Here is a 22,039-nt window from a genome sequence, read left to right as displayed (position 1 = left end):
AACAACATATTTGTGACGGGCGTAGCTCCAGAGTCCTTCTCGGTGGCATTGATCTCTGTTATACCGAAAGAAGGGAGGGACCCCAAATATTGTGGATCATACCGCCCAATCTCCCTGTTAAACATGGATGTAAAGATATATACAAGACTCCTAGCAGCACAGCTAGAGACACATATGCCCAAGCTCATACACCCAGACCAGGTGGGATTTTTTATTCTGGGGAGGCAGGTGTCAGACACGATGCGCAAAACGTTACACCCGATACACGAATCAAAGACCATGGTGGGGAAACCTGCTCTCATATCCGTCGACGCAGAGAAGGTGTTCATGGGGATTACTTGAGGCAGTGTTAAAGAAGGTACGACTAGGCAAGAGGGGTGAAAGCGGTCTACACATCCCCAAGGTCTCTGTGGTGGTTAACTGAATATTCGTGATGGTTCGCCCTCGGGAGGGGTACTAGGCAGGCCTGCCCGCAAATACTATTCGCCTCGTCACTTGAGCCTCTCGCTCAAGAAATTAGATCCGATGGCCTAGTGAAAGAGTTACGGGTCCAAGAGAGAATATGAGCTAGCACTATATGCGGATGACCTATTACACGTCACAAACCCGCTGACATCCATACCCAGGGCTGTACAGTTGATTTGGCGTTATGGAATCCTCTCCCGTTTCAAAATTAAGAATAAATCTATCCTGTTCCCCCTGAATGAACCCACTCAGCAAGACAGAGGTACGCGAACCCAGGCCTCGCTATTGGGGGACCGTTGTGGTACCTAGGGATAAACCTGGTAAGACACCCTGTACAAAGCCAACCCCCCCCCCCCCCCCAAATTGACAAATTCAAAGCTGATCTAATTGCCAGAAACTCAACATTTCATGGATGGGGAGGTTAAACGCAATCAAAATGGTGTGTCCCCCAAGGTTTTTATACCCATTCCAGATGCTCCCAATTACAATGCCAAAATCATTCTTTGGGGAAGTGAAGGCAATTGAGATTTATATGGCAGCGTAAAAAAAAAAACAAAAAAAAAAAATACAAAAAAAAAAACAAGGATTGCATATGAAGTATTAATACTGCCCAAAGACAAGGGGGGGGGGGGATTGGATCTTGAAAAGTATTATATAGCGACGCAACTGAGGATCCTAATACCACATTTGAGAAACCAATTGCATCTGCAATGGGTAAACCTGGCCAATCTCGTTTCGCCCCGGCCACCCTATCGGAATGGCTTTGGGTACCAAGGGACAAACTGACCTGTAGAATTCGTCAGCACCCCATCCTAGGTACTATCTGGGAAATCTGGAGGGAGAGGACAGACATGCGGGGCATCACAACATGGCCATCCCCTTTGAGCCACATCTGGGCACCAGGAATTCGGGATGAGATTCCGGACCATGGCAGGTTTCAATTGTAGTTCGAAGCGGGGCTTGAGAGGGTGGGCCAGCTTTGGAAGGGGGGGGGGTATCATCACGATCACAAACTTTGAGAGCGCACTGGGCATAGGAACACCATCGGTCTTCCACATCCTTCAACCTAAGGGTACATTAATGAGGGAAGTATAGAAGGAGAAAATACAAAGACCTCACTCCCTTTGAGTCACTCCTTGATACCCTTAATGGAACTAAAGAGCTGATCTCAATCATGTATGTACAGATCCCTAATAGACGCTGGGAAGGATTCCACAACCAAACTCGAGAACAAATGGGAGGCGGCTATAAACCTAGAGACTGATTCAGAATTATCTAAGATGTGTAAGGGAACCTCTGTGGGATCAGTTGCCTCCCAGTATAAGCTACATGCAACTAAACTTATTCACAGATGGCAATACAACCCACATAGGCTGTCCAAGATGTTTCAAACCGTGAGTCCCTTATGCTGGCACCAATGTGATAACAATGCGGACTACTGGCACATGTGGTGGGGGTGCCCCTGGATAAGAGTGTACTGGGATGAAGTCCTAGGTTGGATCAGGGATATAGAAGGGATTCAACGTGAGTGTACGCCTCTTGTGTTATTTGGGTTGGAAAGAAACGAGGACGATGTGAGGGTGGCAGGCTCGATTGGCCCCCTACTATTGGCGGCACGGGCATGCATAGTGATTAAATAGAAAGCAGTCGCAGCCCCAAGCAAAAAGAGTGGGTACATGTCACTACCAGCATTTGCCTAATGGAGAGGATAACCGCGGCTCTACATGTAAGGACCACGCAATATGAAACATTATGGAATGATTACATTGACAAATGTAACTGACCCCTAACCCATTATGTGAAACAGAATCCTAACACGAATATGTCACAATGTGATTCAGGAACAGGGGGAAAAGCGTGATGCGATGAGGGGCACACTGGGCACGAATGAGAAAGCGCCCTGGAGAGAATCTTTGTTTGCCATTCATTAACCTTTGCGTGGATAAGTGACCCAAATCTGGTTATGAGAAATAATTTACAGATAAAGACCTATCAGACTCAGTTTGAACGGAACACTGTTCCTGGGAGGGTTGCGGGAGGGAGAGGGGAGACTTGGTTATAAGAAAGGTTAGTAAAGTGTGAGGAAGAGAGGGTACGATGGTTCTTTGTTTTGATAACCATGTAGTGGAAAATACCTAAACTTTGTTTAATCTGTTATGCTGAAAACTTAATAAAACCAAATAAAAAAAAATAATTTTACTACTGAAAAAGAAGTGACCCCTTAAGAACTTCACTGCAAAGTGATGTGTGATCAGTAAATCAATGCATTAACCTTGTACAAGGGACAGTGTCCTTGCACTCGTAACCATATGGGCAAACCGTTGCCCCCGGAAAAGTTGAGTTGAGCAAGGGAAGTTAAGCGAAAATACTTTACTTGCCTCCAAAGGTCCGTACAGGGTTCAAACCATAGCAAATGGCTGGGCAATTCCTTGATTTGAAGAAAAAAAAAAAATGTTGCTAAAAGAAATCGTTGCCAATACCAGCATTTCCCCATTACGAAAGGGATGGCCATACTCTGAAGCAACTGTCCCTAGAGTCATTACCATGTGAAGGCAAGCCCTGTGGGACGAGATAACCAACTACACACTTACTAATAAAAATAATAATTTTTAAAAAAAAGTATTAGCTTCGAAAGAAGCTTACCAGTTACAGTTTAAATTCAGAAAAGAGGAATACCATAACAATAAAAACATGTGGTACAACCAGTTCAACAATTGCTATAGAGAAAGAAAAAGAAGAAGAAAAGGAAAAAGGAGAGGTGAAGAAAAAAAAAAAGCTATAGCCAAAGAAAATTAGCGACTCTTACTGTCCTATTATACAGAAGTAAACTTTCTTTCTCGCCTTCCCCCTTCAAGCTTTTTAAAGAAGATCGATACCATCTCTAGCAGGGCAAGATGGCCTTGAACCCTGTAGCAATTGTAACCAAACGTCTTTCTTTGTTAGAGTTCGATTATTTACAAAAAATCTCCCCAATAGGTTACATCGGATGTCCTTGATGCCCTGGTAGCTCATAATAAGATGGCAAAGTGTTTTCATCGGGAGACCACAGAGCCAGCATTTGTAGTCTATCATACTTTTCAATTTCCTGGCTTCAAGAATTTCTTTGGTCAGAAAGATGTTGAAGCGAAGTCTTAGAAATTGCTGTCGCAGCACAGTCGAAGGAAACTTACTCAAATACAACAGAGTTGAACCACGATTGTTCAGAGCTACGCAGTATTTTCCGTAAAGTTTGGATGACTGCGCCAGCTCTGAGGACTCGATCCAGTCATACTCGTACAGCCGTTTTTTTTTCACAAAGTCTGGGTTTTCAATGAGTTGTTTCTCAGTAGTGTCTATTGAGTCGAACAAACCCAAGCATTTGGAGCACCAGTCAAGAAGTAAAGGCTCTTGTTCTGTTTTCAGTGCCTGGCTCAACAGCCCAAATCCGCTATCCGGCAGAGGCAATAAGCATTTACGATAGAAGGATAGAGTTTTCCAACTGACATAAGTAATGAGAGAAGTCAGAGCAAATTCTTTTCTTATCACCACCATAGGTATGCATTTTGGGAGGTCAGGTAAACCTCTCCAAAATAGACCCTCTAGGATTTGCCATATCTTCCAACTCAACTGGAGAGAGCACTCCGCCCCATAGGTCACAATAGGAACAACCTTCAAGGTGTAGAAGCGGAGCAGAGGTGCCAGAGTAAATTTGCAATATCTGTGTTTGATCGGTCTTGCCTGGGCTGTTAGCATCTTCAGTTTGTGCCTTAGCACTACTTCTCTTGGGGCTTCACTATAGCTTATGTTGATCGGCATACCCAAATAGAGCAATTCTGATGTCTCTCGGATCTGGTCACTGTTTATGTACCAGCCCTTGAACTTCATGAAATTGCATCTTGACTTCCCCAAAACAAGCACAGTTGATTTGGTGGCATTAACTTAGATCGTTGGAAGACAAAAAGAATGCTAAGGCATCCAATTGGCGCTGGAGCCCGAGGGGTGTTTCATCCAAGAGAATTACATCATCTGCATACAACAGTCTATTCATTGGGGAGCCTACGATACTTGGGGGGGTGGGGGGAGCACCTAATGTCCGTAAAGGCGTTGCCCATGTAAGAGATGTACAATTTAAAGATAGCTGCCGCTAGTCGGCACCCTTGCTTGAGGCTCACAGCTGTTTTGATAGGATTGGACATGTCACCCTTTTGATTTAGTTTAATCTGTATACTTGTGTTGTTGTGAAGGTCCTCCATAGCCTCGCGTACCTCAGTAGGGCACCCCCAGTCCTTTAGCTTCTGCCAAAATTTCTCTCGATTTACTGAATCAAACGCTTGTGACAAGTCCACGGACGCAAGATATACATTTACTATTTTTTGCCATTCTCAATTTCAGGTAGTTTATCAGAAAAAGGTTCAACGATGTACCAATTCCTTTTTCAAACCCGGCTTGCCAGCCATCCCGATGTTTGAAATCCCAGCTCCAGGCCGTTAGATGATTCAGAATCAAGGCTGCGAAAAGCTTACCAGTAGCGTCCAGGAGGGCGATAGGTCTGTGGCAACTAACTACAGACCTATCACCCCTCTTGAAGATTGGTACAATAATAGATTTCGTCCAAGTAGCCGGAATACTAAGTTTTGTTTTCACCAGTAGAAAAAGGTGGTGTAAGAAGGTAGCCCATTCCTCTGGATGTTGTTTTAGTGTCAGATTCGTGAGGCCATCACGACCTGCGGCTCTGGAGTTGCTGGACGATTTAATTAGGGCAAGGATATCCTCCCTTTCAGTTTCAAACTCCCAATTCGAGCATAGATTTTCTACAGCCTTCGTTGCTTGTAAGTTAGGTTTTGAGAAAAGCTTGGAGAAATTATCCATTCAGTCCTTCTCTGAAAAAGGTTTAGTGATAAGACTCTGTTGGCGGCTGTCCAGCATATTAAATATTTGCCACATTTCACTCGAGTTTTTAGAAGCAACCAATTCCAGCAAATGTTCAGCGTTCGATTGCAGTAAAAATTGTCTGTGCTGCTTCAGCAAATTATTATATGCTGTCCTCGTTTTCATGACAGCTGCAAACGATACAAGAGAAGGATTTTTCTTATATACTCTGTCTTTTTTAGTTCCCTTTTTCTTGTGTCAACCTGATGGTTGAAGGTATATTTGTGGCGGAAAACCCTTAGATCTTCCTGGCCCAGATTTTACGCTAAAAATTGCCATGGCCAGCGTATAGTCTATGTCTTCCGGCCCACCATTTTCTCTTAGATCTTTAGAAAGTCTTAGTACATGTTTCCTCAATCTTACTGTATTCCTTCCTGGCTGTACTTCCAGGGCGTCTCCATCTGGAGAAGGCTTTGTAATCCTACCCAGTTCGAGGGTTAATTTCAACATGTTGTGGTCGCTCTGTGGAGTTTCCTTGATCGTCAAGGCCACTACTTTGCAATGAAAACTGTCAGAGGCAAGGAAATAATGTAGACTGTAACAAACAGATCCTCTCTTCCAGGTTGGATTTGGTGGAATGTCCCCCGGTGTTATGCCATTTAGTATTGAGATATTTCTCAGCTGGAACTCCTTCCTGCATGACAGGCCTCGCTTTTCAGCATCTTGTAGATTACTTGCGTAGTAATTTATGAGAGCACCACCGTTAACAGTGAATGTTTGTGATCTTATGTGGGGATCTATTCAGGTTAGAGTTGTCAATCATAGCAGCGCCAACCTCCTTTAACAACTGGTCCATGAAGGTCTTGGCTGAAGTGTCATTGCAGTTCCAATACAGGTTGCACAAACGGATCCTCCTCATGGTGTCCTCTTCACCGATTTGATATGCCAGCAGGTTGACCTGGATAAATGGTGAAATGTTCTTTGACCAGACTACTCTTAGGCCGCAGCTTTCATTGATTGCGGTCAATAGGCCTGCCATTGGTCTGCCCTTTGGACCTTTTATTGCTGGGTTGATGAGACGAAAAAACCCTCAATGGTTGGTTGGACACGGAGCAACGTCTCCTGGAGACAAACAACATCAAAGTCTCTCAGTCGAAGGCTGCCTTCTCCCAGTAGATGTTTAAAGCCACGCGTGTTCCAACTGCCCAAATGCACTTAGGGTGGGGATCGTTATTGTCTGTGCTCTGGCATTATGATCTTCGAGCCAGTAAGCTGGCCAGCCAGTCCCAGTTGTCCCCAGCCTTTTTGCCCAAGAACCCTCGTGGCGCACCAAAAGTGCTTTTTGACGCATTAGGGTTGATGATTGTAATTCCAAATGTGCCCTTGTTGTTACTCGGCCCTTCATCACATCTGATTTTGTTTGTGCTCAGGGAGCGGTTGCAGTCCATATTACCCGTCTTCCCGGGCCTACACACTTACCCAAGCGAGGTTCATGAGCCTTGCGCAAGATAAATATGTGGGTGCAAGGACTTGCGAACAGAAAAAAAAACAGCTTCATGCACAAATATCTCTGGCAAGATGGCGGCCAACCCGGACAGAAGTTAACTTCAAGAAGCTAGCTCTGTGAGGGCAAGGAACCTAAAGGAGGAGTCAAGCACTGGCCACAACCTCACATCCACCAATTCAAAATTAGAAAGTATTATGCAACACACATGCTAAAGATTGAAAAGGGAATTCAAAAGGGGAGGCACCAGGCCCCTATAAAGAGGCCACATTTAGCTGACCGATGTAGGAGTCTGATGACTGCTGAGGTGGCAGGATGTATGCTGGATGCAACAAGAAAGAAGAGAAGGAAACTAAATAGAAGGTGGCTGCAAGTGGGGTGACTCAGGTGAGGAGTAGAAGGTGACAGAGGAAAGAGGATGGCTTGGGAAGAGAATAGAAGGTGCAGAACAGGATAAGGAGGTGGTGCAATTGAAGTTGGTGAGGTGGTGAAATACGTTCAAGGAGAAAGGTTGATAAAGATGTGGGAAGTTGAGAAATAAGGTGGTGGTAGTAATTAGGAAGAACACGTTGAGCACAGCCTGGGCAAGCAGAATTAGATGGTAGGCGACCTGACCAGTAAGAGGGAGGAGGTTCTAGCACATAGCAAGCAAAGCAATGAGGTGATAGCAGTTCAAAGCAAGGAAAGAGGAGTACAAAATACAAAGCCAAGAAGAAGCCAGCCTCAGCTCTGCCAATTCCATGAAGGATAATGCATGCAACAGCTCTTAATGACACTGGTTCATGCTTCTCTTGATGGTTGAGAAAAGTGCAGTGACAGCAGGGGGGAGAGTAAATGTCAATCATTCGACATAGAACTCAAATGTTTGCTCTATAGCATGTAATACCAACAGTAAAAATGAAAAGGAAAAGCTTACCAGTTTGATCGCAACATATTCATTGGTGTAGAGGTTTTTTCCTGTGGAAATGGAAAATGAAAGGCTTAATACAGCTGTGATTGTCCTCCTGCATAAAAAGCAAAACCAATAGACGTGAAAAGCACAGCTCACTGATTAAGCACTAGTGAACATCAACTTTAAACATAACATAATGGTCAGTGTGATCTACAAGTGATAGAATCCCACAGTGAATGTTAAGGCCAAACTACTAAAAGGCTCCCAGCAAGAATTTTATGCCCACGGGAATGAAAGTTGCCTACAGTGAATGGCATGCAATTCAAAGCGAACAAAAGGGTCGAGTCAGTTACGCTGAAGAGAATTAAGTATTGTAGATAATTTTAAGCCCACATGAAGGTCAGAGGGCAGATCCATGAATATAGTAGTAGCAAAAAATGACATACTGATGGAATTTAATTCAGCCGTACAAGTTGTGCAGCCCGATGCTTTGGGGAGCTGGGCCCTTAAACGAACAAAGATGGCAAGTAGCAAATCTCAAGATTATGAAAATCAGAGCAGCATGGGGTATATTGAAGAAAAGAAATGTGAATTGGGTTTTATATTTCTTTCCAGGGAACCTTTCATATGTGACCATTGTTAATTTTAAAGATGTGAACTTGACTTACTATAAAAGCAATATGGCGTCCTGACCCAAGTCACAGCACTTGCTATACAATGCGCTTGTCAAACGCCATTGCTTCCAACTCCAACAAAAATGTGAGCAACTCAACATTTAGACCGAGTTGCTGCCCAATCCTTATACACATCCGCTTCTTGTTTTAGTTGATGTGCGACATTCTGTAAACACGATAGTATGCCAATTATGAGTCTTGCCAAACCAATAGGTGTGCTTTTCTATAGTTTGAGTTGTGTCATTTATAGATCAAAGATGAATGGATTAGGACTGTCTAGTTTGGGATTGTGTTCGAATCTGCATTTGAATGTGTGGTAGTACAAGTGCGCTTGTTTTTAAATAAGAAGGTTTTATAGTGAAGGACTAGCAACATGTGCCCAGCTAGTCCTTCAGCAGGCCAGATTTTGGCATAATATTCCAAACGTACTCTCATGACCGGTCAATAATTGCAATTGTAAACCCTAATGCTGCCATCATACACTATACATCTTGCCATTTACACACACGCCACCTGTGTGCACTGTGGTAAGTCAGAAAGAGTCTGAAAAGGGGTGGCATTTCAACTTAATGTTTTTGGGACGGAAAAAGACCTTTCTTTTCCTAGATCTAAAAGGGATTGCTTCACCTATTCAGAAAACAAAAAATACAGGTAACCAGGAGAATAACTCCCTTCTCCTGGATCTCTGGAGAGAGAGAGATCTCTTCCTCTCCCTTCCTTCCTTCCTTTCCTCCCCTCTGCCCAAAGAGGCCCAACAACAAGGTTGATTAACTGGGGTTGCTTGCGTTTCCGTGCAGAGGGGGACCTGGCCTAGCAGTTCAGGCAGAGCTGCTCCCATTGGTAACAGTACCCAACTGATTTCCATATGGCTGGAGCCCTTCTGTAGGGGCACAGACAGTCTAAACAGTGGTGGAGAAGGTTGCCCAAAGCAATGCCAGTGTTTCACATTAATTCAAAACCTTCCACCCATCATTTTTTTTTTGCTTTTAGTTTCTCACCACAGCAAGCACCAGGAAAAGGATCAATTAAAAAGAGTTCATAAGCAAGATCTCAGAGTAGCTTCTGGGTATAAAACCTCACCACAAGAGCTACGGCTGAGAAGCAGGAGATTAAACAGACACGCACACCAAATCTTATTTCAAAATATGCTTACAGCAATGCCCCTTCTCTATCAAGTACACCAAGAAAATTAGTGACAGGTCTTGGAAAACATTCTGGAGGCCACCAAATGCTGTGTAAAGGTATGTGAGAACACTAATCCAGTTCTTAAAGTGCAGCACAATACAACGGATATGGACGAAATGGGCATATACTTCACCTACTATTATGTGGTCCCAGAAACGCACAAAGTAATGCGTTCACCATATTGTAAACATTTTAGTAGTTTGTTATAAAATGGAAATATCCATAAGGAACACGTTACTTACCTCTAATTATTGCTCCCCAGCATGGGTCTGGCATTGATTTACATGCATATGAGTATTCCCTGTCAGGACGGGAATCCTCGGTAAAGGAAAAAACAGTTCCACTTAAACTATTTCTCCTCTAAACCAATCACTGTCCCCTGGGTCATACTGCCCCAGCCAATGACAGTCCTCTCCTTAAGGCCCTCTGGCAGCCATATTCAGATTTGGTAAGCGTGTTAAGTGGCAGAATGACCAAGAAGAACCGCAGGGGTGTAGGAGGGAGGGTTTGCATGTGAATCCACGTGAAGACCCATGTGGAAGAACAGTTACAGTTAAGTAACTTGTTCCTTCTCCAGCATGGGGTCTGGCAAGGCTTCACATGTTCATGAATAAGAAATACCTAGTAGTACAACATTACACAACTACAGGAGGTGGCAAGGCTCCACAGAAGTAATTACTCTACAGACTCACCTCAAGCTAACAGGTTGCGTTGCACAGCTCGGCTTCTGGACTCCTTTCTGGAATCCTTGTCGACACAGTAGAACTTTGTGAAGGTGTGCATGGACCTCCACATAGCAGTCCTGCATATGTCCAGCAGGAGCGCACCAGACTGGAACACTCATTGCAGAGATTGCTCTGGTGCAGTGGGCTCTCAGAAGGCCAGGCAGCGGTGATGCACCCCGAGAGCCACCTGGAGATGTAAGCCTTGGACAAGGCCTTCCCTTGTTTCACAGGACCAAAGTTCACAATCAGATAAGTCTTCCGAAAACTCTTCATGCGGGTCACGTAGAACTTCAGGGCACAAGCAACCTTCAGCCGGCAACTAAGGCTTCGGGGAAAAACACAGGCAACACCAAAGGCTCATTGAGGTGTAATTTCGAATGAACCTTCGGCATGAAATTGGGGTGCGTCTGCAGCACTACCCTTGACTCGAGGAAAGTCAGATATAGCTGTTTGCAGGATACAGCCTGGATCTCACCCACCCTCCTGGCAGAGGTGATGGCCACAATAAAAACAGTTTTCCGAGAGGATCTTGAGAGGGGCCTCATGCGTCAGCTCGAAGGGAGCCTCCATGAGCCTCGCCAGCACCCTGTTCAGTTCCCAAGCCGGGGCAGGAGCCTTCACCAGCGGTAAAGATCAAAACAGTCCTTTGAGGAACTCCTTGACTAGACAGTGAGACCAAAGAGAAGATCTTCCTGGAGACCTGGTGTAGAAGGAACTAGCCGCCATATGCACCTTGGTAGAGGCGTGCGCCAGTCCCGCCTTGGCCAAGGACAACCAGTATGGAAGAATTCTGCATCTGGCACCACATAGCGAAACGCTTCCACTTGTGACCATAGAACTTCAGTCGATGACTCTCTGCAGGGAGGTCCTTGCTAAAGGCAGTCCACTGGCAACTCGTATCCTCCAAGCTCTAGAGCTGCAGGAGCCAAGCCCTCCAGTTCAGCAATCCTAGTTGGCGATGCAGGATGGCGCCTCCTTCCCTGAGAAGATCCGCGACTTCTGGCAGTCCGAGGGGGATAGACCCCCGACAGGCTGGGTTCGGGTACCAAATCTGCCTGTGGGACGATTATTATTCTGCATCGGCACCGTTTGATTTGATTGATGACTTGCAGCAGGAGAGGCAACGGCGGTAATGCGTACAGAATCGGGCCTTCCCACGGGAAGGAAAAAGCGTCCTCCATGCTCCTCGTTTGGTGGAACCTGCTGGCAAACTTTTGGCATTTGGAGTTTACCGCCGTAGCAAACAGATCGATTAGGGGCCTGCACCACTTGATTAAGATGCGGCCACCTGATTTTGCTGATGTCTCCACTCATGGTTGGAGCGCAGCTACCTGCAGAGGGAGTTGGCAATGGTGTTCTTGACTCCCGCCAGGTGAAAAAAGACTAGGAACATCTTGTGTCCAACGGCCCAGTGCCCCCTGATTCCTGATGTAGAACATCTAAGGTGGTGTTGTCCGTGATGATCCTCACCACCTTTCCCTTCAGAGGAAGAAGGAATGACTTGAGCCCAGAACCCTGCCCGCACCTCCAAGATATTAATGTGAAGATCCTTCTCCGCCTGCCACAGGCCTCTGGGCGTGCAGTTTGTGGGCTCCCCAGTTGTGCCAGAGTCTGTGGTGACCATCGCATGGTGCAGGGGGCTTTTGGAACCCTGTGCCCGGGGCAACAGAGAACGCCCGACCACCGTATTGCCCGAGGGAACTCTTCAAGCGAGATCCTGTCCGCAAAGCTTCCGGACACCTGAAACCAGCGATCGTCCAGGAACTCCTAGAGAGGTTGCATCAGTAACCTGCAGAGCTGAAAAAGGTAGATGCAAGACATACCGAGAAGCGACTTCATGGTCTGCACCGTGGCGATCTTTTGTGACAAAGGTCGTTGCACTTTCCCCAGATTGGCTGCTACCCTCTCCTCAGAGGGTGACACTAGGCAGGGGAATATATTGCGCCTGGCTCCTAGGAAGAGCACGTTGTGCGATGGCGTCAAGCAGCACTTCGGATAATTGATGGAGAATTCCAGGCCTGTCAGCAGCTGGTCGGTCGTCTGTGTGTCCGAAAGCCAACTCTTGCAAACTGGCCCGAATGAGCCAGTTGTCCAGGTATGGGTACACGTGTATCCCCGTTAGAAGCAGATTGGCCACCACTGGTGCCAGGCACTTCGTGAACACCCAGGGGGCTGACTTCAGGCAGAAGGGGAGGGCTTTGAACTGGTAGTACCGCCCCTGCACTACGAAGCATAGGAACTTTCGCTGCTTCTTGTGAATGGGGATGTGGAAGTAGGTGTCCTCCAGGTCCAGCAACACCAAGAAATCGCCTTCTTCCAGTTGGCCGAGCAAGTGCTGCAAAGTGACCATCCAGAATGTTTGGGACTTGAGGTACTTCAGATGCTGCAGGTCTAAAATAGGTCGCCCGTCCACAATTCTCTTTTTGCCTAATAAGTATCTGGAGTAGCCACAGGAGTCCCAGAGTAGTCATTCCTCCTCCTCCTCCTCCTCCTCCTCCTCCTCCAGGGACTCCAGGTCCTAGTTATCCATGGACAGAACTTCCATGGCCTGGGGCACAGCCTGGAACTTCCCGTATCTCCCCTTTTTTGGAGGCTGAGGGGTTGGACCCAGGCTCAGATAGCATTCTCTTCTCTGGTGTGCCAGCCGGCTTTGCAACAGTCCCAGTGGAGGCTTCCTGCCTCGGAGGCAGGGACACATTGGGCGCATTGGGGGGTTACCTTCACAGGGTCAGCCCCTTTCATCTTCATGAGAGCAGCCGCCACCAGCTCCATCATCGACAATGACTTCTCCTGTGCCGCCTGGGCCTTCTAGGGCAGGTCGGCCACCTTTTCCTCAGCCTTTGGCTTCTCTGGCTTCTCCTGCAGCTTAGCCAGATTGGACGATTTCCTCTTTGAGGAGGAGCTTGATCCCTGGCTGGTGATGGAGGCCGATGGTGATGTTGATCATGACTGCAAATCGCAGGACCCGCTTGCGCGGTGACACCGATGGAAACTGACTTGCGGTGCTTGGCCTTGTCTTGGGGCCCCACGGATGGGGTGCCCTCAAAGGACTTGGAAGCCCGCTCCTTGGACTGGCCGGTCCTGGGTGAGGTATGACCCTCCCGGGGCACGGGGCAGAGGCCTTGGCGTTCAGCTACGCTGCCAGTCTACTGTGTCAATCTTATCATTTTCTTGGAGAAACCGAGGCAGATCTCGCACTCTCCTTCCTTGTAGTCTGGGTGAAGACAGTAAAGGCATTGGAGGGGTTTGTCCACCACAAACACATTCCGTAGCTCGCATCTGGTGCAGAGCCTAAAAAGGGACCTTTCTTCCTTCTCGGTCATGGCAGGAGGTACGGAGTAGGCCGGATGGCCTTCTGGAAACTTAAGAAGATCCTTGCCCTCGAGGAATGCTTGAAATTCACTGACAAACGGATCCCCACCATAGGCAGATGGAGAGAAGAGCACACAGGCTCTTTTTGACATAAATAGAAACTTTTTCTGTCGAAAAAAGAAAAAATGTAGCAGTAGCTCATAGTTAATATGAATGGTTAATACCTGGTTAATGCCTTGCTCTACACAGGTAAGTAAACTTTTATCACAGACAATTGAGCAAGGACATACAAACCCAACTGACGGTCAATCAACACGAATTTTATTCAAATGGATGCTGCTAAGGTTCTTATTTAATATATATGCAGCAGGTGTTACATTACACGACAAAAATGAACATAGGATATTCAACACAGTACATGAAACATACATAGTGTAGTACATGGATAGCAGTGCCCAAATCAGCAATATTAAGGATTAAAATGAAATGCAATTACATTCTCTATGTTTACTACACAGGGATGACATGAGATACGAATAGTGTAACTGCTCTATCAAGTGGATATATGCGTACAAAAGTGTGGTGGTAACAAGACAAAAAGAACAGGTCAACACAACAGTGTTTCGGCCTTTGAGCTATACTGGAGTAGCTGTAGTTAGGATACCTTCATCAGGACAGATCAGTTAGTATATGTGAAGGATCCTATGTAATCTGTCGGAAAAAGTAGACAGAACAGGGTGTCAGGAGTGTGTCGGGTTTGAATAAGATTAGCATGAGTTAAGATGCACTAAATGCCTCAGTACTGATGCTCTCAAAGGAGAGGAAGGAGGATTACGGTGCTTACCGTAGTCTGGAAGCACATTGGCAAAAATCTGTTAGTACGTCATCAGATAGAGGCAGGAAACCAATTCCTCTGAACAAACGTCATACCTATAGATAATGACAGTGAATCTGTCAATTACAGAGTTCAATGCTCTGAAGTATCAAAGCGTAAGTAACATAAAACGCTGGAAGATTCTTACCAGTCGCTGGCCTGTGTGCAGGCTAAATCCATGTAGTTAGGCCTTATGTAGTAGTACGTCAGGATGAGGACTGAGTGTCAATCCGGAAGACAACTGTGGACAAGGGCAAGATTTTAGTTGGACTGGCCATGGTAATGTCTATGTGGGTGAGGTCCATTGCTGAACTTCATTTCTTTGCAGTTCTTACATGTAGAAACTGCTATAAGGGGCTATTGATACTCAATTGCCAATTTGTACCCATAATTACTAAAAGTGATGGTAAAAGATAATGTGCCCACGTATCCCAGGAGATGGCGCATCAACTTGTGGAAAATGGACTAACATTCCGACTGGTGTGCTATGTCACCCTAACATATAGATCATATGTCCGCCAAAGTGCGCATGAAGATCTGTGCTATTTAAGTCTGGAAAAAGGAGGAATAAGACCAAATACCTGGCGCGGTCCACAAACATGTTGGTCTGCAGGAGAGAAAGGATCAGACTTCCGTCCTTCATGTGGCTAAACTTGTTACTCTAGTCGGTAAAGACTGAGTCTTTTAGTAATTACGGAGTAAAGACTGAGTCTTTACCGACTAGAGTAACAAGTTAGACCAAGAATGTCAAAATCTGTAATTGCAACTTGATCATTTTTTGCAATGTATAACTTGTTTTTTCATTGATGATTGGAATAACATTGACTTGCAGAAAGTATGGCTGTGATTATACCAAATTCAGATTTACAGCTGAGTTTAAAACAACAATATGTATACCAAGTACTTATTGACCTGAATAGGGCTCATTCTGATTCAACTGGAATCAGAATTTAGATCTAGAATGTCACAATCTATAATTGCAACATGATCATCTTTTCCCAATGTACTACTTGCTGTTCACTGATGACTGGTCTAACATTGACCCACAATAAGGAGGGCTATGATAGCACTGACGTGCATAGAACACTGTCTCCAGTCACCATGTCAACCATGATGTCCGTGATGATAAACAATATTAGACAAGCACAGGTCACCTATGGGTTACTTAAAGGGACCACACATGCACAAAAGTATTTTACTTTAGCCACCACAGCATACAACGCACGCCATGTTACCGTGGCAACCAAAGTAACATTTGTACATTTCTCAACTACATATTTTGGTATGGCATCATGATTCTCAAATTATTTGAAATGTTCTAATAGTAGATACAACCATTAATCAGCGCCCCTCTAGTGCGGTGCAGTAACCAACTGCCACGTAGACTCCTCAAAATGGCGGGCGGCATAAATAGTTGTTTCTATAGCAACCGTATGCCGCCCAGCAGCACGAAGGACGGGAGTCTGATCCTTTCTCTCCCGCAGACCAGCAGATCGACATGTTTGTGGACTGCTCCAGGTATTTAGACTTATTCCTCCTTTTTCCAGACTTAAATAGCACAGATCTGCATGCGCACTTTGGCGGACATATGATCTATACGTTAGGGTGACATAGCACGCCAGTAGGAATGTTAGTCCATTTTTCACAAGTTGATGCGCCATCTCCTGGGGTAGGCGGACACATTCTCTTTTACCTTTCCTTTTAGTAATTATGGGCACAAACTGGCAATTGAGCATCAATAGCCCCTTATAGCAGTTTCTACATGTAAGAACCGCAAAGAGATGAAGTTCAGCAATGGACCTCACACACAGACAGTACAACTAATGTCCAACTAAACTCTTGCCCTTGTCCACAGTTGTCTTCCGGATTGACTCACAGTCCTCATCCCGACGTACTACTACGTAAGGCCCAACTCCATGGATTTATCCTACACAGGCCAACAACTGGTAAGAATCTTCCAATGTTTTATGTTATTTAAGCTTTGATACTTCAGAGCATTGAACTCTAATTGACAGATTCACAGTCATTATCCATAGGTATGACTTGTTCAGAGGAATTGGTTTCCTGCCACTATCTGATGACGTATGAACACAGATTTTTGCCATTGTGCTTCCAGACTACGGTAAGCACCGTAATCCTCCTTCCTCTCCTTTGAGAGCATCAGTACTAAGGCAGTCAGTGCATCTTAACTCATGTTAATCTTATTCAAACCGGACACTCCTGACACCCTGTTCGGTCTACTTTTTCCGACAGATTACATAGGATCCTTCACATATCCTAACTGATCTGTCCTGATTAAGGCCAACCTAACAACAGCTACTCAAGTATAGCTCAAAGGCCGAAACACTTGTGTTGACCTGTTCCTTTTGTCTTTTTACCAACACACTTTTGTACGCATATGACCACTTTAGAGGGCAATTACACTAGTATCTCATGTCATCCCTTCGTAGGAAACGGAGAATGTAATTGCATTTAATTTTAATCCCGAATACTGCTGATTTGGGAACGGTTATCCATGTACTAGACTATATATGTTTCATGTTCTGTGTTGAATACCCTATGTTCATTTTTGTCGTGTAATGTAACACCTGCTGCATATATATATTAAATAAGAACCTTAGCAGCATCCATTAGAATCAAATTCGTGTTGATTGACCGTCAGGAGATAGTGTCTCTTCTCTAGTTGGGTTTGTAGGTCCTTGCTCAATTGTGTGTGATAGAAGTAGCTCACAGAGCAAAACTCGAGGATTTAACACTGAAACGTGCGGTAAACATCTGAAGATGGCTGCCAGAGGAGGAGCTTAGGGAGAGGACTGTCATTGGCTGGGGGCAGTACAACCCAGGGGACAGTGATTGGTTTAGAGGACAAACAGTTTAAAACTGAAAGTGAAACTGTTTTCTTTTACCAAGGATTCCCGGTCTGGCGGGGAATATTCATGAGCATGTGAATCCATGCCAGACCCATTGCTGGAGAAATATGTAGATCCAAACGGCAAATACCATACAGATCTACAACTTTGACATTTGTATCACTTTTCTCTAAATCAAAAGTAGCATCAGAAAGTAGTGTGTGCTAAGCTAACCAGGCTCTAATAAGCTACTTGCAGGAGCCAGAAAACTCCCACCTCAGTTCTCATCACGAGAACAACATTTTCCACTAGGCTTTCAAGTGTGGAGTAAAGGCAAAAGCACAATCTCTATGTAGGCAGCTGCTTCGCCAGTCACAAACCCACTCCTTCACTCCTCTCTCTCCCCTTCTCCCCCCACCTTCTATGCCCCAGGATTTACCTGGTACATGCCACGCAGCTTTCGATAAGCTAGATGTTACCAGAAGGCTAATCGGGGTCAACCAAAGGGCAAATTAGCTCAGCACTGGAGACACAGCTAAGAATAAAAGGTGACCCCCCCCCCCCCAACCCCTGGACTTACTGAGAGGTTGTGAGACAGGTTCTTGAAGTGATTGTCAGCATAAAGCAACAAGGCCATATAAGAATTTCAATAGCATAATAGACGCAGAAGACATAGGTAGAGGTACACTCCTGCAAGATACTAAAAAGCAACAATGGGTCTCTTAGGCGTACAGACATTTAAAACCAAATGAATGAGAATATAAAAAGGATTTGGTTGCATAGTTTAAACTAGATGAATATGCCCACCGATCCACCACAGCAAGGTAAGAGGGGCCAAACAGCTGATCTGCAAGAAGGCGTACAGCTAATGCTACACCTTGAGATTGTGACTTCCTCTCTGGTGCTCAGCAAGTGAATGAAATGGTGCAGGACGTTGGGTGTGAAGCACAAAGCGACTGGGGCTGGGGGGGGGGGGGTGGGGGGAGCAGGGGGGAAGACATGCTGCCCTTACTAGGAGCACCTCTCACAAAATGGTGTGCAAATGAAGAGATGGTGCCAGCATACAACAGATCTATTGGAAGTTTGAGTTAATCCAAACTACAAGATTTTGTTGGAAGGCTTCTTTTAACAAGTGGACCTAAGTTTTGCAAAGAAGACACAAGAAGGTGGTGGCACTTTTGTTCTGTTCTCTAGTTTACAAGATTGAATGATGGCAGTGACTGATCCAGCAGATCCAAGAAAAAAGGCTTTCCAATTACGAAACCCACGTCCCCTGCACACAGTTGCCCTAAGCCAAAGAGGTATTGATGAGGTACAGTCTAGTATCCGTCCCCTGCAATAATTACCATGATTTTCTCTAAAGATTTAGTAATTTGAACAACTAGACATAGATGTACTGTATAATACTCGTGTTTATTTGACATGCACTAAAAGGTCTTCAAAATATTTTTTCTTTATAGAAATTGATTGAAATGAATGTTTGCCCCTGACGAAGAGTGAATATTACTCGAAACGCGTTGGGCCAATTACATAATAAAGAAACTAATTGTTCTATACATCTCTAACTGGTCAAATTGTAGAATTGCTGTTTTTTAAATGAATTTCATGTGATAAGACAAACGTATGAATTATAATTCTATAACACCCTGGTAATATACAACTGTCTACACAGTTCCCGGTCATTGGGGGAACGGATACTAGACTGAACCTCAAATACCTCTTAGGCTTAAGCCAACTAACAGTGTGCAGGGGACATGGGTTTGCCAATTGGAAACCTTTTTGTCTTGAATTTTCCCCCAGCCTAGATACCAAGGCTGAGCATTTCTACCCTGCAGCTTAAAATCCCTACAATTCTGTGGCTACCTTATCTACTAATATATTTCATCTACAACTATCAAATAGTGTTTCAACAAAACAGGTGTGCTTATTTTTGTTCCCTCTTGTTCTGATCCAGATCATCGCCAATTTGTGTACTGCTATAAAGTCTTTGCACATCTGAGATGTAACCGGCAAGCATATTTAATTAACAAAAAGCAATGCGTTACTGGGCTAGGGGAAGTGAAATTGTGTCGCTCCAGAAGATACAGGGCGAGTACAAACTACTTTAGTCAATTGTCAGAGAGAGTACTCTTAAAACAAGCATTGTCAAAGCCAACAGGTTGGGCGTTTGTGTAGGCATGGGATAGACATTTGCTAGGCACTGGCATAATGGTGCTACCTGGGCATAAGAATGCACAGCTGGAAAAAGGAGCGATTACCTGGGCATGTGATGGCAGTACCTGGCAAATGCCCATCTAATATATCAAGCCAATGCATTTTGCTTTGCCTTTGCTTGTTATAACAGGATTTCAAGCATGGAAAAGACACAAATCAAGTGGCTAAAGGCACAATTGGTTAAGAAATGTGTAGTACTCCAGTAGCCATTTGCACCTGCAATTAAAATATTAACTCCCAACAGACTGTAGCAATAACAGTGACAGGCTACAGTTTGATGCAATCTCTTGGTAGAACGAACTCGGGAGATCCACAGGAGGATGCGTTTTGGGCGGGGAGGGGCAAGTAGTTGGTTGGAATGGCCATAGGGAAAAGCATTAACAGGGGCAATTGTTATGCAGAAACCTGTGCAGTTCCCTTAGGGACCACTGCAAAAAGTTTAAGACCACAGGAGTAAGCAGTAAACCCAATTGGTAGCAGTCTGCACCACCCAGATTTAGCTGGTAGCTGTGGCTGAGCAGTCAGACTTCTCTCAAGAAGAGTTAGGTATTATATAGAGTATACACAATAGAGCTAAAAATACAGTAGCACAAGCAAACACTGACCAGAGATTTGGTATAAAAGTATATAATTATTTATTTAAAAACACACTTGTAAAAATACACTGGCACTATATGTCAAGAAAGTTCAAACACAGTCACTATAAGTATATACACCTCCCTAGGTAATTATTCGACAAGTCTAGGTTAAGACACCACTTACTTAGCAAAACAAAGGTGAGCGCGTAACCGTAGATGGTACTCCAATAATTTGTTTAAAAAGGGAGAGAAAAGGCAGAATAGGAAAATACACACAATACCAACACTTAAGAAACCAAAGCAAGTCAAGAAATCCAGGGTCTACTGTAGAGCAAAAAGTTCATAGGCCAGGCCCACTCTCGGAGAGCAAGGCGGAATGTGCCCAAGATCACACAGTGGAAATACACTCAAAGTCTTTGCAGAAAAGTCAAAAAAGGTTGGATCAAGTCAGAAAGGTAATGTTAGCAGGTCCGAGGTCACCCCAAGATAGAGAGTCAAGGATTTACGGGACACCTTGGACAGTCTATTGCAAGGGAGACCAGGCAGGACACAGTACCTGAAATGGTGAGAAAGCTTCAGCGGGGACAGCTGTTCCTGGCAGTGGGTGCAAGTAGGAGCTTCATCCAGGGGAAGAGATGATCTCGACGTGGAGGAAAGCTGGAGATCGTTGCACTGCCAGGGAAGAGACCAGCCGCAGAGTTTCCCGGTAAAGAGGTACGACCCTTATATTCGCGGTAGTGGTGTAGCGTGGCTATCCGGCCGCCGGGCTGCTTGGGACGGGCGATTCGACCAAGAGACGACCAGGAAGGCGAAAAAGGCGAACTGGTTGGTCCCACCAGCTCAAGAGGAAGAAGACTCTCCTGGAAGAAGATCTCCTCTGTCGTCGGGAAAGTGGTGAGTTTTGTACAGCAGGGCTCCACCGGTGGTGTCGTCGTTGTAGATGACTCAGCTTCTCCCCTCTTCGGATTCTTTAGGTCCTGTGGCGACCTCTGAAGTTCCAGTCCCCAAAGCCCTGCTTTTATGCAGCAAAACCCCCATTCACCCAGCCTAGCTGTCACTCAAACATGCTAAGTGGTGAGCCGGGCAGCTCACCACTGGGCCAATCACAAGAGTGCGACTTGAGTTGCCAAGGCAACTCAGTCCAGGGTGCCTAATCCCCCTCCCACACATCCCGTTAACCCCAGACAGAGTGGCACCATTTGGAGGGCTTCTGTGGAGAAGCCCGCCAAAAAGTGGAACAAAGGGCTCAACGTGGGTTAGAGTTTCAGAAGCGAACACAAACACCATTTTAAAACCGAGTCCTGGCAAAAAGACCCAATCGGGGAATAAATACTAAATAAATAACCCGGCGGTCTCTTTAACATTGCACCAAAAAGTGGTGCATTTAAAATCAATGGGAAAATCCCATAGAAAATATTCTGGTGGAATATTTCATGTGGTATCCACTGCCACCCGCCAGAAACTCGACAAGGGGGGACTGGACAGTGCCCCCTTGGAAACCAGACCCAGGGGCAATCGAATTACCCCTACCAGTACTTCCACAATATAATGTTTTGTACTGGTTCTGTTCACAATTTGAGACTAGTAAAGCCAATGGTGACTTTACATGCCCTGGGAGACAGTCAGTCCCAGGGTGTGGAGTCTATGTTTGGGGGTCACTATGACACCCCTGTGTTACTGCACTGAGGGTGCTGTTTAACATACCAAAATACATGAAGCCCTATGGAGTAAATCATGCCTAAGAGTGGGAGAAAAAAAAGAGCCTCACTCTTAGCAGGAGAAAAAAATAAACCCCAAAAAATCCAGCAAAGCTGCTGGGGGACTCACTAGGTTTGGGAAATTAGCCTTAAGAGAATTCTCCCCAACAGCACTCAATGGTTAAGTAACCAAACACACACAAGCTGTGTGCCCCCCATGAC

General features: G+C 45.2%; 1 protein-coding gene across 10 annotated transcripts in view; it reads right to left on the bottom strand.

The window, feature by feature from the left end:
* The window catches only part of CSNK1G1 (casein kinase 1 gamma 1), a 1,083,432-nt gene that overhangs the window by 461,914 nt on the left and 599,479 nt on the right, over positions 1-22,039 (bottom strand). For all 10 annotated transcript variants that reach the window (XM_069624685.1, XM_069624691.1, XM_069624684.1 and 7 more), the window contains one exon: positions 7,734-7,774. In XM_069624685.1, the coding sequence (XP_069480786.1) occupies positions 7,734-7,774 (41 nt within the window). The remainder of the gene's footprint in view (positions 1-7,733; positions 7,775-22,039) is intronic.

The sequence above is a fragment of the Ambystoma mexicanum genome, chromosome 11, assembly GCF_040938575.1.
Source record: "Ambystoma mexicanum isolate Mex_15411 chromosome 11, UKY_AmexF1_1, whole genome shotgun sequence".
Lineage (NCBI taxonomy): Eukaryota > Metazoa > Chordata > Amphibia > Caudata > Ambystomatidae > Ambystoma > Ambystoma mexicanum.
The sequence above is the reverse complement of the archived record's forward strand: the minus strand, read 5'-3'. Positions and strand labels throughout refer to the sequence as shown.